General features: G+C 41.1%; 1 protein-coding gene across 6 annotated transcripts in view; it reads right to left on the reverse strand.

Annotated features, from left to right (window-relative positions):
• Window positions 1-15,601, reverse strand: part of rbbp8 (RB binding protein 8, endonuclease) — a 108,242-nt gene that overhangs the window by 2,761 nt on the left and 89,880 nt on the right. For 4 of the 6 annotated variants that reach the window (XM_033020040.1, XM_033020041.1, XM_033020043.1 and 1 more), the window contains 8 exons: window positions 14,935-15,022; window positions 14,278-14,832; window positions 11,221-11,317; window positions 11,012-11,100; window positions 7,494-7,599; window positions 3,943-4,050; window positions 3,228-3,297; window positions 2,597-2,693 (listed from right to left, as the gene is read on the reverse strand). In XM_033020040.1, the coding sequence (XP_032875931.1) occupies window positions 2,597-2,693; window positions 3,228-3,297; window positions 3,943-4,050; window positions 7,494-7,599; window positions 11,012-11,100; window positions 11,221-11,317; window positions 14,278-14,832; window positions 14,935-15,022 (1,210 nt within the window). The remainder of the gene's footprint in view (window positions 1-2,596; window positions 2,694-3,227; window positions 3,298-3,942; window positions 4,051-7,493; window positions 7,600-11,011; window positions 11,101-11,220; window positions 11,318-14,277; window positions 14,833-14,934; window positions 15,023-15,601) is intronic. The other 2 variants (XM_033020042.1, XM_033020044.1) reach the window with 2 other exon arrangements.

A 15,601-nucleotide genomic window follows, 5' to 3' on the forward strand; every position in this document is an offset into this window, starting at 1 on the left:
GTGGAAACCATTAGGTGAGAGGTAACGAGCAGATGGAAACAGAACCAGATGGGGGAAGGGGGCGAATCTGGCGGGTGTAATCATGGACAGTAGGTGGATGAGGCCATGAAGGGAAGGGGTACGTACTGAGGACAAATTGGAGGACCAGAGATGAATCGGGAGGAGACAGAAAGATGGGCGGGAGAAGCAAACTGGAGGATTACCCGATATTGGAAGATTCAATGGTGATGAAAAGAAAGGGCAAGAACAAGCTCTCCTAGACACGAACTGCTTCTCAACCTGAAAGGAACAACCTGGGACGTCATCTATTCATGTTCTCCAGAGATGCTGCCTGACCTGCCGAGTTAATCCAGCAGGTAGATACATACAGGTCTGAGGAAGGGGTTCGGCCCGAAACGTCACCCATTTCCTTCGCTCCATAGATGCTGCTAAACCCGCTGAGTTTCTCCAGCATTTTTGTGTACCCAGGTAGATACATAATGCAAGAGTAACTCAGCGGGACAGGCAGGCAGCATCTATGGAAAAAAGGAATGGATGATGTTTCGGGCCGAGACCCTTCTTCAGACCAGAGTTCAGAGTTAATCCAGCACAGGTTTGTTTGCATATTAATCAGCATCTGCAGTTCCTGGTTTCTACTACTAACAAGCACCCCTGTGGTTGTAGAGGAAAGTGACAGGATCAGGGGCGCTGGGTGGGTGGGGAGGGATGAGTGGACCAAGGAGTCACAGAAGGAGTGGTACATCCAGAAGGTAGAAAGAGGTCAGGTGGAGCACACTACATTCAATCTTGCTGAAACATCTAACCCTATATCCATGTCATCACAATGATCATCTATTTTAAGCCTGGCTTGCCTTGAGTGATACAGTGTGAAAACAGGCCCTTCGGCCCAACTCGCCCACACCGGTCATCAATGTCCCAGCTACCCTAGTCCCTCTTACCTGCGCTTGGTCCATAACCCTCCAAACCTACCCTATCCATGTACCTGTCCAACTGTTTCTTAAACGATGGGATCAGGCTCAACTAACCTCTTCTGGCAGCTTGTTCCATACATTCACCACCCTCTGTGTGAAAAGGTTATCCCTCGGATTCCTATTAAATCTTTTCCCCTTCATCTTGAACCTATGGTCCTCGATTCCCCAACTCTGGGTAAAAGACTCTGTGCATCTACCCTATCTATTCCTCTCATGATTTTGTACACCTCTATAAGATCACCCCTCATCCTCCTACTCTCCATGGAATAGAGACCCAACCGACAACCTCTCCCTATAGCTCACACCCTCTAGTCCTGGCAACATCCTTGTAAATTGTTTCTGAACCCTTTCAATCTTGGCAATATCTTTCCTAACCCAAACAATCGTCTATGCCTTTGTTATCTCTGGACTTGATTGCTCCCAGAAAATGATTGGTTACCCCTAATCTATTTTCTGTAAACTTGAGATTATCAAAATGCTGCTGGACTTATTTCACTGCTGTTCACTGTCACCTAGTGTTTATTGACCTGCACTGCCCCCTGCTTAAAACATAGCTCAACGTTAAAGTTCTCATTCATCTTCTTACTGCCCCCACACTCAAATAAAAATCTTTCCATGATCGCATCCCTCCATATCTCTAATTTCTTCCAGCCCTACATTTGTGTGAGATATCTGCATATTTCTAATCCCAGCCTTTTCATCAACCTCAAATATGATCACCCCTCTAATGGTAACTGTACCTTCAGCTAGTACCCAAGCTTCAGGTAGTTTACACCCCAGCATGTAGAGGCCAAGTCAGTGGATATTTGTAAGGTGGAGATAGATTTTTGATTAGTACAGGTGTCAGAGGTTATGGGGAGAAGACAGGAGAATGTGGTCAGGAGTGAGAGATAGATCAGCCATGATTGAATGGCAGAGTAGACTTGATGGGCTGAATAGCCTAATTCTACTCCGATTAACATAACCTTAAAGCACTAATGGACAATTCACAATATTAAAATGCACAAAACAATGCAAGCTACAGTGGTCGACAAAAATGTTGGAATGCTGGGCCTCACTCTGGCCATGGAGGAGGCCCACCAGAGTGAGTCCCACCGCAAATTGGAGGAGCAGCACCTCATATTTCGCTTGGGTAGTTTACACCCCAGTGGTATGAACATTGACTCCAATTTCAGGTAGTCCTTGCTTTCTCCCTCCTTCTCCTCCCAGCTCTCCCACAGCCCACTGTCTCCGCCTCTTCCTTTCTTCCCGCCCCCCCCCCACCCCTACATCAGTCTGAAGAAGGGTCTCAACCCGAAACGTCGCACATTTCCTTCGCTCCATAGATGCTGCCTCACCCGCTGAGTTTCTCTAGTTTTATCTACCTTCGATTTTCCAGCATCTGCAGTTCCTTCTTACGCTACAGTGGTCGATTATTTGAAGCACACTGCTGATTTCTGATTTGTAATACAATTTTATTTGTCATTAGAATTTTCAGATTTATAATATCAATTATTAAAAAAATGTAGAATTCAAATAATAAAATTTAAGATCTCTCCTATCTTTCATAAGAGGACAAGTCAAAAGTAATGAAAGACAGAAATGTCAGAACTGGGTATCTGATCTTGTGCCAGGACAGAACTTACGACTTCACATTCCTTGCACGTATGCCCATGCAATTTTCTTCTTTCTTGCTTATTACGGACCACCTCAACGTGAGGAAAGTTTAAAACTGTATTTTTCCTAGGAATCAAATAATATTTATCAAGCTAGATTCAACGCTAAATATACTTGTGTATTTACACGGATATAATATCAATACGTAACATGGTTCTGTAGATTATGTACAGTTTAGTGATCATCTGACAGGTCAATACTTTCAAAAATTAACTACGAGGATTGCATAACTGATATTTCAGGCATAGGACTAAAATGCGTGCAGATTTATTAAGTGCTTGGATGAGCACTTCTGCAATGTCTCCAACAATAAATATGAATACTAAGGAGAAGCATGACTGTTTAGAAGCATGACATTTGGCATTTGGTAAAGGATGGCCAAGTACCCACAGACTCTGACAGCACAGTGGCACTGACAACAAATATCAATGCAAAACTGTTGGAACAACTGACTGGGGCTATCCAAACAACAGTTATATGATCTTCTCAACAGTGCATATTAAATATACGTCGGATACATAAGTAAATTAGATTATCTGTGTACTGTGCATTACGTGAATGAATTACAATGCAAAATTAACAAGTTGAATCACATATTACCTTTGTCCAGTGTTTGCATAAGGCTGCACAAAAGATTCATTTTTTACTTTCTCTGGTTCTTCTTGAAAAACTAAAAAAAAAAATCACAAATAATCGCGTCTTAAATTCAATCCCATCTGCAGTGATCACAAATCATTTACGCAGATTGACTGAGGAAACTTCACAAACTGAAGACACAACTTTCTGTTAAGATGATGTTCCACAGGTACTGTTTAAGAAAGAATTGCAGATGCTGGAAAAATCTAAGGTAGACAAAAAGCTGGAGAAACTCAGCGGATGAGGCAGCATCCTCAGAAGGGTCTGAAGAAAGGTCTCGACCCGAAATGTCACCTATTCCTTCGCTCCATAGATGCTGCCTCACCCGCTGAGTTTCTCCAGCTTTTTGTCTACCTTCCACAGGTACTGGTAATCTGAATTTATCCCTATCATCATTGTTCATTCATGAGCTGGGACAATGAGCATTGGATGTCCAGTTATCACAGGCATCTGTTTACTTTCCAGCAGATAACTTAGAACTGCAACGAGCAGCAGGAAATTCTGGAAACTTTTTACTTCTTTCCGGCTAAGAAATCAATTCTAACACCACTGCAAGCTGAGAATAAAGCAAAGATTTGCAATAAAATTGGTACCTCCTGCTCAGCATAGCTGAATGCGCCAATGCACGCTACAGTTACTAAATCACAATGACAAAAATATCACCTTCGATTAGATTTACCATCGTCATGTTCTTTCTGAGGACTCTCTTGAGGATACGAATCATATTCACCATATGTAGTACGGTCAAACATTTCCGACAGGTTGCCGTTCAAGGTGTGAGGACCTGCTTTAGTCATGAGGAAACAGTAGGAAATAAAAACTCTGATGAGGAGAAAAATTGGCTGGTATTTTACCCTTTCCAAAAAAAACCCATTAAGTGCAACACTGATCCGCTAATCTTTATGTTCACTCCACCACGACCAAGGAGGACAGACCTTTTCTCCTCAGACCTCCTCACCCTGTGGTGCGGCACAGTGGTACAGTTTCAGCGCCAGAGACCCGGGTTCGATCCTGACTACGGATGCTGTCTGCACGGAGTTTGTACATTCTCCCCGTGACCTGCGTGGGTTTCCTCCGGGATCTCCAGTTTCCTCGCATGCTCCAAAGACGTACAGGTTTGTAGGTTACTAGGCTTGGTATAATTATAAAATTGTCCCTAGTTTGTAGGATAGTGTTAGTGTGTGGGGATCATTGGTCGGCGCGAACTCGATGAGCCGAAGGGCCTGTTCCACCCTGCATTTCTAAACTAAACCCACAAAGCTGCCACAGGTAACCAATGACCAATTTTAATACACCAAGCAATTCTTGCTCTAAGTTACAAAAATATTCTGTAGATGCAGAAGATACCACTTGCACCCATCAAAGCAGTGCAAGCATTACAGCTGGTCTTCCCCCACTATCCATTACAACAAAATCAGTCTGTATAAAAAGATTCGCCACTTTTGAAATTTATTATATCCTCTTTGTAATTTATTTAACCTCTTCGGCTTTTATAATGCATTTCCATTTAGTTACATTTTAACTATGCAGTACAATTGTACATAACTATAAATTTAGCCTGCCTTATTTATAATCTTGTATAGTATTAAGATGGTTGACAAAAAAATCACTTTATTTGTTCCTTTCAAGGCCTAGAGTGATTATAAAGTTACTTCAAAATTTACTTTATCGGCCCACCTAAAATATCACGTCTGTTTATAATGTTTCTGCCTAAACCGGAGATCCTGCAAAAAAACCCACGCAGGTCATGGGGAGAACGTACAAGCTCCGTTCAGACAGCACCCGGTCAGGATCAAGCCCGGGCCTCTGGTGCTGTAAGGCAGCAACTCTATCGCTGCACCACCGTGCCACCCTATTCTTTGTATCCAAATTAGAGACAATAGGTGCAGGAGTAGGCCATTCGGCCCTTCGAGCCGGCACCGCCATTCAATGTGATCATGGCTGATCATCCACAATCAGTAGCCCATTCCTGCCTTCTGCCCATATCCCCTGACTCCGCTATCTTTAAGAGCCCTATCTAGCTCTGTCTTGAAAGTATCCAGAGAACCTGCCTCCACCGCCATCTGAGGCAGAGAATTCCACAGACTCACAACTCTGTGTGAAAAAGTGTTTCCTCATCTCTGTTCTAAATGGCTTACCCCTTATTATTAAATTGTGGCCCCTGGTTCTGGACTCCCCCAACATCGGGAACATGTTTCCTGTCTCTAGCGTGTCCAAACTCTTAATAATCTTATATGTTTCAATAAGATCCCATCTCATCCTTCTAAACTCCAGAGTGTACAAGCCCAGCCGCTCCATTCTCTCAGCATATTACAGTCTCGCCATCCTGGGAATTAACCTTGTGAACCTACGCTGCACTCCTTCAATAGCAAGAATGTCCTTATAACCATATAACCATATAACAATTACAGCACGGAAACAGGCCATCTCGACCCTTCTAGTCCGTGCCGAACACATAATCTCCCCTAGTCCCATATACCTGCACTCAGACCATAACCCTCCATTCCTTTCCCATCCATATAGCTATCCAATTTATTTTTAAATGATAAAAACGAACCTGCCTCCACCACCTTCACTGGAAGCTCATTCCACACAGCTACCACCCTCTGAGTAAAGACGTTCCCCCTCATGTTACCCCTAAACTTCAGTCCCTTAATTCTCAAGTCATGTCCCCTTGTTTGAATCTTCCCTACTCTCAGTGGGAAAAGCTTTTCCACGTCAACTCTGTCTATTCCTCTCATCATTTTAAAAACCTCTATCAAGTCCCCCCTTAACCTTCTGCGCTCCAAAGAATAAAGCCCTAACTTGTTCAACCTTTCTCTGTAACTTAGTTGCTGAAACCCAGGCAACATTCTAGTAAATCTCCTCTGTACTTTCTCTATTTTGTTGACATCCTTCCTATAATTAGGCGACCAAAATTGTACACCATACTCCAGAATTGGCCTCACCAATGCCTTGTACAATTTTAACATTACATCCCAACTTCTATACTCAATGCTCTGATTTATAAAGGCCAGCACACCAAAAGCTTTCTTTACCACCCTATCTACATGAGATTCCACTTTCAGGGAACTGTGCACAGTTATTCCCAGATCCCTCTGTTCACCTACATTTTTCAATTCCCTTCCTCAAATTTGGAGACCAAAACAGCACACAATACTCCAGGTGTGGTCTTACTAGGGCCCTGTACAACAGCAGAAGGACCTCTTTGCTCCTATACTTGTTATGAAGGCCAACATGCCATTTGCTTTCTTCACTGCCTGCTATACCTGCATGCTTACTTTCATCGACTGATGAACAAGGACCCCCAGATCCCGTTGTACTTCCCTTTTTCCCAACTTGACACCATTTATATATTCATCCAGTAGGTTACAAAAAAATAGATTTAGGGATAAACTGTAATCTCCAAGTCCTGCAAGTTTACTTGATCACAGGTCTTGCTTCAGTGCACCTGATCAAATAAGTGATATACCTGAATGAAATTGTGCAACTTCATTCAGGTATATCAACAACAAAAGGTTAATATTAATGGAACACTGTTCCCAAAAACTGTTGAGACAAGGTTAACTGCAAATTTCAAAACTAAAAATCAATCCATGTCAAAGTAGCCATATTACGATTCTCTCAATATTTCAGCCCGCTTGGCTGAAGTTTATCCCAGTTGCTAAGAATTACTACCATGGAAACATAGAAAGTATGTGCAGGAGTGGGCCATTCAGCCCTTCGAGCCAGCACCATTCAATATGATCATGGCTGAGCATCCAAAATCGGTACCCGTTCTTGCTTTTCCTCCCATATCCCTTGATTCCTTTAGCCCCAAGAGCTATATCTAACCATCTCTTGAAAACATCCAGTGAATTGGCCTCCACTGCCTTCTGTGGCAGAGAATTACACAGATTCACAACTGGGTGAAAACTTTTTTCCACATCTCAGTCCTAAATGCCATAGGATACTTTTTACAATGTCTCCGGTGTACCTAGCAACTGTCTTGGGTAATATTTATCTTTATTGTTGCAATCAGTGCACGCACCATATATGCTCCTTTCACAGTTGATATCAATAATCAAATCACGTTGTATGTTGTTTGAAAGACACAAATGAAAGTTAGAAAATGAAATGTGAATTTTATATTTCTAATTGCAAACTAAATCATAGCAAATTGTGTGTGTTTATAGCAAAGTTAGGCTGGAAATGATCAGGCAAAAATAATCACCAATCTTCATTACTTACCAGGCATTGACTGGTCTGTTCTTCTCTTTTTAGTTTTCAACAACATGCTTTCACTCACGAAGGTGCAATCCATGTCTGGTGTATTTGAACCCAGTTGTTTGATGGGCTGTTATAATAATTAATATTCAATCAAAGCCTTATATGATTATGATGAATGAAAATGAATGCAAAACACACTATTATTCCATTGTCAAAGAAGATCTTACTCCCATTCATTGATCATCGGATGATCACAAGAAGTACAGACTGGTGCTTTAACTACACTTGTGTTTTCTGGAAAACAAATGGCTGCCACAGATGAAAATCTCATTTAGACCAGTTAATAAGCCTTCTACAAATTCTCCTGGACAATTATGTTACTGCCGATGCTTGGAAGTATAGGAGCTGGTGGCAGGTCAGTGGTACATTTGTGGAGAGAGATACAGTTAATGTTTCAAGCTGATAATGTTCCCTCAGACCATCAACCATCCGAAATATTGATACCATTTCTCAAATAACCAGCGTTTGTTTGTATTTCACATTCCTATTATTTGCGGGCAGGGGGGTGAGCTAAATACAATTCTGAATTTGAGATTACTTAAATGTACCACAAAAAATAAAATCAACAGAATTTTATGATCACATTAAAAAAAAAATTGATCACCAACTTTCCTGCCTTAACACAGCGGACCGCTTTCAGTCCTATCTATCCCAGCACTGTTCAGTGACACAAGTGGCAGGAACAATTTGTGGATAATGTGTTAACTTACCCAAATGAGATTTTCATGCATGGGAATCATAACTTTCAGAAAAGCATCATCTGATTTTATTTTCGGTCAGAATTATTTGCAAATATCATATGGTTAGCAAAGGGCATGTACTTACTGGCTTTATACACAAAAAGCTGGAGTAACTCAGCGGGTCAGACAGCATCTCTGGAGAAAAGGAATAGGTGATGCTTCAGGTCTTCAGACTGAAGAAGGGTATCGCCCCGAAACGTCACCTATTCCTTTTCTTCAGAGATGCTGTCTGATCTGCTGAGTCACTCCAGCATTTTGTGTGTATCTTTGGTTTAAACCATCATCTGCAGTTCCTTTGCACATATACCTACTGGCTTTATTTACCTAATAAAAAGGGGAACAAAAAGTTGTACACCCACTTAAATTGATATGAAGATCTTCACTGAAAGTCAATTAATCACTGAGACAAGTCATTCTCAGTCCATCCAATTCAATGGTTTCCACCATTTTGAACGAAAGTACCATTTCTTCAAACTTTGTCAATTAAACTCTTCCCATACTGTCTCACCCACTGTAACAAATTGCTGATGCTGCCAAAGGCCTCATCACTTGAGATTTGGCACTGCTTGTCTTTAAGATTCGAGAAAACTTTGCAACTAATTGACCTCATTATTATTAAAAATTAGGGATCTCCAGTAATCTTTCCATCCAAACCAGAAGCAGGAGCAGGAGCATGGTGGCGGGCTCAAGTCTGATCTACCATTTGGGAAGATCATGGTTAACCTGATTGTAACCTCTACTCTGCATTCCCACATAGTCTCATTAAGCTTATACCCTCTCCTTTATCAAAAATGTATCTACGTCTTCTTTAAAAATATTTAAAGACTGAACACTGCTTCGACTATCCTTTGAGGAAGTGTTTCAAATAAACATTACCCAATGGGAAAAGCTGCAATTTGTCTTAAAAATGGGTGATTCCGGCTCATGATTCTACCACAAGAAGACTAATGTCCTCTCCTCTCTGTTAAGACACTTCAGGATCTCATATGTTCAATCAAACCCTTCCTCACATATCTAAATTCTAGGATATACAAGCCTTGTCTGTCCATTGTTTTCTCAAAAGATAATCCACCCATTCGAGATATTATTCAAGTATAACATCAATAAACTGTTCCAATATATTTTCATTTCTTCCCGAATAAGGAGCCTAAATGTTCTTCACAGTACATCAGTTGTGGTTTCACCAATGTCCTATATAGCTACAACACAAACTGCCTACATTTGTATTCATTTTCCCCTTGCAGTAAACAACAGCAGTGTGTTAGTCTTCAATGGCACTTTTAGAAATTTGCAAATAATGCACAAGGTCACACAAATCCTTCGGTGTTTCAGAGCTATGTAATCACTCACCCCTCAGATAAAATACTTCATATTTTCCCTGCCAAAATTGATCATTTCAGATTTACCCATATTTTACTCAAATTACCAGATCTTTGCCTTCTCACTTCATCTATTATCTTCTCCTCCTCAGCACCTATCTTTGCACCAGCAAAGTTTGCAAACTTATATTTGGTGGTCATAAGGAACTGCAGATGCTAGTTTCATTTTTTTTTAAAGTACTGGAGTAACTCAGCAGGTCAGGCAGCATCTCTGGAGGACAGACAGGTGTTGTTTTGGTTCAGGTCCCATGGTAGCCTTCATCTTGTTTATTTACATAAATTGCAAAGTAGTGAAACCCCAGCATTGATTCATTGTGCATGTCACTTGTTTCACCCGTACAACCAGAAGGCAATCCATATGTGCTTGCTCCCCATTTTCGATTAGGCCTCATTGCTACTCCTCGACAGCATGTGCTTTCATTTTCTGCATTTAGCTTCGATGTGACTTTCACAATTGCTTCTGGAAATCTATGGCAACTATATTCACTGGCTCCACTCTATTATGTTCTTTTTTCAAAGAAATCCAAACATTTGGTCAAACATTATTACTCTTTCATTAGACCAAGTTGTCTTTTCCTGATTATCTTGACTTTCTCTCTCAAGTGCCCGACAAGAATATTTTTAATAATGGCATCTAACATTTTCCTCACAACAGATGCGAAAGTAAGTAGCCTGCAGTTTTTAAGCTTTTAAACTGACCCTTTGGCTTATTGAGAATGCACCAACCATCAAGCACCCAATTAATCCTTAAATACTTATATTTTCTCCTCTTCAAATTCCCATCAACTCCACTCCACCCCAATGGGGCCAAATTCCCTCCAACCCACACATCTTTGTGACATGGGAGGAAACTAGAACACTCGTAGGTCAACTTTGTGAATGATACACACACAGTTCATCTAGCTAGCAGCACCAACTCTCATCCAAATAAGTATATCCCCCACTTGAGCAATTGAGAGGCAGAAACTCCTGCACTCTAGGTTCCTTTACTTTGTACTCCCTCTCAATCACAAGCCATTGAGGGGCCCCGTATACCCAGGCGTAGAGCCACTTATCTAGGCGATAGTGTGGAAGTAGACGAATCCCATGCTTTCTTGGCTATGAATTGTGTTATTCAGGTGATCAAGAGTAAGCACGAGGAAAAGCTATCAAACCCTCCTCCACTTAGAAAAGTAAATAACAATATTTGAAATGAAATAGATTGCAACAGTGCGAGGAGAGAACAAGGCTATGGGTTTAGTCTTGGGTTGCCCCCAATAAAGAGCTAGCCATCTCCTTCCTGCTTTAAAATTCTATTCTACTAAATAAGAATGAGCCAGCAATCCTAAAATAATAAATAATTTAAAATTATATAAGGTACCTTCAAGTCCAGTTCTAAACTGTCCATCTGACAATCAGAGAGGTCTGCTTCTGGGTCTATGCTCCACTGAATGTTTTCAGTATTTCTCCCTGAAAATTATCAAGAGGCACATCATTTCAAGCACCTAATAAGCATATCTATTGCAAGCGAGAATAGGATGATGTGAGAATTACACGAATGCTGCTGAATCCAATCCAAGGAAAACTAACCTATGGCAGATGCACAGGGATTCCGCTGAAGTACTGAGGTAGGCTCCTTGGATGCAGTTATGGAATTTTTCATTTTTGGAGTTTCGAATTCAAAATCCTGAGACAAGAATATGGCGTTGTTTTAAGAAAGAGAAAAAAAAGTTGTAAAATACACAAATCAACTCATTTCACAATAAAATTGCAATAAAGCCAAATATTAACGGAAGAGTCTGCTCCTGTACTGTACTGTTCAATGAAAGCGTCATCATAATACGAGATGTAAAATCAACAAAATGCAGAAATATCAGCAGTACAGATACCATCTGTGGATAGAAAAACTGGTTAAATGCTTGCTGTACCTTAATGGCGCTCAAAGCAGGCACTTCATCTGGGCAATGAATAGATTCCATTTGTAAAACTGTTCAACAATCAATTTTATCCATGTTGGAAAATGCACTAAAGTCATTCAATGTGGGAACTATGCCTCCACATTAGTGTAATGAATGGCATCAAATGGACATATGACTGGTAAGAAAGAACACTTACAAAAAGTGTAGAGAGGGGGGGAAACTAGTACTGACGTCTATGGAAATGAACGTGCGTTCACAAGTTTAACTTTTGAATGTAATAATGTTCTGGGAACTTGATCATACGTAGGTCAGGTCATTCATAATCTGGGGAAGGAGAATATTGTATCTTGCAAGGAAGTTTTTATTGCATTGAACATAAATTGCCACCATGGTTCCTTTTATAATGGTACACAACTGAATCATAGTTCATTGAATTTAAAGCACTTTGGAACCTGTCTTCATTGATAGGACAACATAGAGAGTGATGAATCTCTGGAACTCCCTGCCACAGAGGGTAGTCGAGGCCAGTTCATTGGCTATATTTAAGAGGGAGTTAGATGTGGCCCTTGTGGCTAAGGGGATCAGAGGGTATGGAGAGAAGGCAGGTACGGGATACTGAGTTGGATGATCAGCCATGATCATATTGAATGGCGGTGCAGGCTCGAAGGGCCGAATGGCCTACTCCTGCACCTAATTTCTATGTTTCTATGTTTCTAAAAGATTCAAGCTCCTGGGCATATATTTCTCTAGATCTGTCTTGGGCCCAGCACTTCGATGCAACCACAATGAAAGATCATCAAGACCTTTACTTCCTTCAGACGATTGAGGAAATTTGGTATGTTGAAAAATACTCTTATTACATTTCCACAGGTGCTGGGTAGGGAACATACTGACCCATCACAGCCTGGTTTGGCAAATTGAATGCCTAGGAACGGAGATTACAGAGTGGTGGACACTGCCTAACCATCACAGGTACTGACCTCCCCACCAAAGGGATCGAACGGAAATGATGTCTCAAAAAAAGCAGCAAATATCATTAAAGACTCACAACACCCTGGCCACTCTCACATTTCACTCTTGCCATCCAGGAGCCTGAAAACCTTATGCATCAGGTACAAGAGCAGGTTCTTCCCAATAATCAGGCTCTTGAAGACTATACGCTAACCTCAGCAACTGTGATCTTCTATAGAATGCGTTTTCATAGCACTACAGACTTCTGTTTTGCACCATTCCCTAGCATTATGGTTATTAATTTATTGATTATTATATGTGCTATTCCTCCAGTAAGTAAGTATTTCACTGTTCCACTGTTAGTACATATGACAATTATACACTCGGCTTTTGAAATACAACTTTTTTAGAAGCAGCAAAATACAAATTTACTGAAGCAAACCAAAATATTTTAAAAAAAATCACCATTGTGTGATTTATGGTCCAAAAATGGACTAGATATCATGATTCACGTATTTCTATTCACAATAATGATATTTGGTCAAATTTGATGCTGAATTACAGCTCCTACTACGTGTCCCACGTTCATGTTTTGTGCTGTTGATGGAACCCTCGAATGGAAGCAGTTTTCACCGCTCCTTTCAAATATGTTTTCCTGGAACATCCTCTATCTGGGACTGGGGAGAATAAAGTATTTATACTGTCACCATCTAGACTAACCTGGTTCAATTATCCCTGATCTAATTTGTGTCCTCTAATGGGAAATCACAAGTTCCCTGTCTCCTTGTATCTAGAGTAGGAGCCCAACAGAGTCATCCTGTATCTAAATTGGCTGTATTTTTTCACTCCAGGTATGCTTTGTTTGGATTAGAAGATTTAGAGACTTTGTTTAGATTACAGGATTAAGAGACTTTGTTTAGATACATTTTGTTTAGATTAAGGGATTAAGAGACGGAATAAAGGCAGATGATTCCTGTGCCTCTCTCCTTGGTGGCACCAGCAATGGCTGCCTCGCCAACAGTCTGTCTGTCCCTTCTTTCTCTGTTGTTTTATAGTATGTGTTAAATGTATGTTTTAGTGCTCTTTAGGTGGTGTTATGGCAGGGGGGGGGTGGGGAAACTTTAAAAAAAACCTTACCTAGACGGAGATGCGATTTTTTCCCGTATCGTATCTCCGTCCGCACTGCGGCCTGACATCGTGGAGTTGGCGGCCTTTGCTTGAGACCGACTTCGGGAGCTCCAACCGTGGGAGCTCGCGATCCCTTTGTCAGTGATTGACCTCTGAGCTCCAACCGCGGGAACCTGCGGACTTTAACATCGTGGAGCTTGCGGTCCCTGGTTAGAGACCGACTTCGGGAGCTCCAAGCCGCAGGAGTTTTGACCGCCCCGACGGGGGAGCTTCGATCGCCCCGACGATGGTTCGACTGCCCCGACCGCGGAAGAATAATGAAGGAGAAGATTAGACTTTATTGACTTCCGTCACAGTGAGGAATGTGGTGGATGGTTATGTTAACTTTTAAGTAGTTGTGTGTCTTGTTGCTTTTTTCAGTATAGCTGTATGGTAATTCGAATATCACTGTACCTTAATTGGTACATGTGTCAATAAAAGACCTTTGAAACCTTTGGCGGAGAAGGGTCTAGAATGAATAATTAAGTGCGTAACATCACCGTGTTAACAACCACACTAATGTTATATTAATCTGTCATTCTGCATTGCAGGGACGCCAAAGACTGCCAAATTGCTAGAGGGAATATTACATAAATCACGAACACCATACCTTCAAGTCACTAAAGCAATGTTCATTCTGAGTGAAAATTCTAGAAGGATCTTGGTTATCAGATGAATCTCTGTCGACTCTGTTTTTTGCACTTCCCGCTTGAACATCGTGCAATTTTGCAGAACGTGATCCCCCAAAGTTTTCTTGTAGATAAGCACCACCTTGAGAATCCTTGGTTAATCCATTGCAAGCTCTTCTGAAATTGGTGGTCTTTAAACTTGGTCTTATGGATTCTGGCTGAGAAACTTTAATTGAATTATTTCCCACTGCATCTTTTCCAAGACTTCTTTCTTCCAATCGACTACCAGAGATGTGGTCAGATAAGTCCAAGGGTTTGTCAAGATTATCGTCCAGAGAACCACTTTTCTCTAATGTTGAAGGGAAATTTTCCTTATTAAATGAAGGTTTTTCACCATCTGTGGCAGAATCATTCTCATCTTCCATTTTTTTCCTTTTTGCCATCTTGTTGGACAGGGTTGCATCAGTCTTCAATTCAATGTGCTTTATTTTTGGTTCCCCCAGTTTAGATTGCTCAAGGAATTGATTCATTTTAGCCTGAGGATCCAAGTGCAAAATAAGAGCCGTCATTAGATTTTGTACATGCATTTGTGTCTTGTGATTGAAAATGCTTTGATTAAGCAAAATTAATCTACTTACTTCAAAATCAGAGGAAGCAGAAGCTCCAAATACAGGAGAAGCGATCCAACTTCGATTTTTTTCTTCTGCATCTGATGCACAAGAAACTCTACAAAAAAAATTAAGTTATTTATCCTCAACAGAAGATTCAATATTAAAAATATTTTAAACATTTGAAGGCCATTGTATTTGGTTTTATGCAACTGTGTTTTTGAACATGCATTGCAGTAAATAAATCTTGGCATAACATCTAATTCTCATTTTCTGCAAACTAACATTTTATAGTTAGTTAGCTGTCAATGCACTTAGAGGTTCTTATCAGTCAGCACTATGGTTTAATTTAGTTTAGAAATACAGCGCGGAAACAGGCCCTCTGGCCCACCAAGTCCACGCTGACCAGCGATCCCCGTATAGTAACACTATCCTACACACACTAGGGACAATTTTACCAAACCAATTAGCCCCTACAAACCTGTACGTCTTTGGAGTGTGGGAGGAAACCGGAGATAACCCACTCAGGTCACGGGGAGAACGTACAAATTCTGTACAGACAAGCACCCGTAGTTAGGATCGAACCCAGGTCTCAGGCGCTCTAAGGCAGCAACTCTACCGCTGCGCCACCGTGCTGCCCATGAGTTCGGAGATCTCCCATTACAGTCACTATTATCAGTTTCTTTTGTACCCCTAA

This window comes from Amblyraja radiata, chromosome 4 (genome assembly GCF_010909765.2).
Source record: "Amblyraja radiata isolate CabotCenter1 chromosome 4, sAmbRad1.1.pri, whole genome shotgun sequence".
NCBI lineage: Eukaryota > Metazoa > Chordata > Chondrichthyes > Rajiformes > Rajidae > Amblyraja > Amblyraja radiata.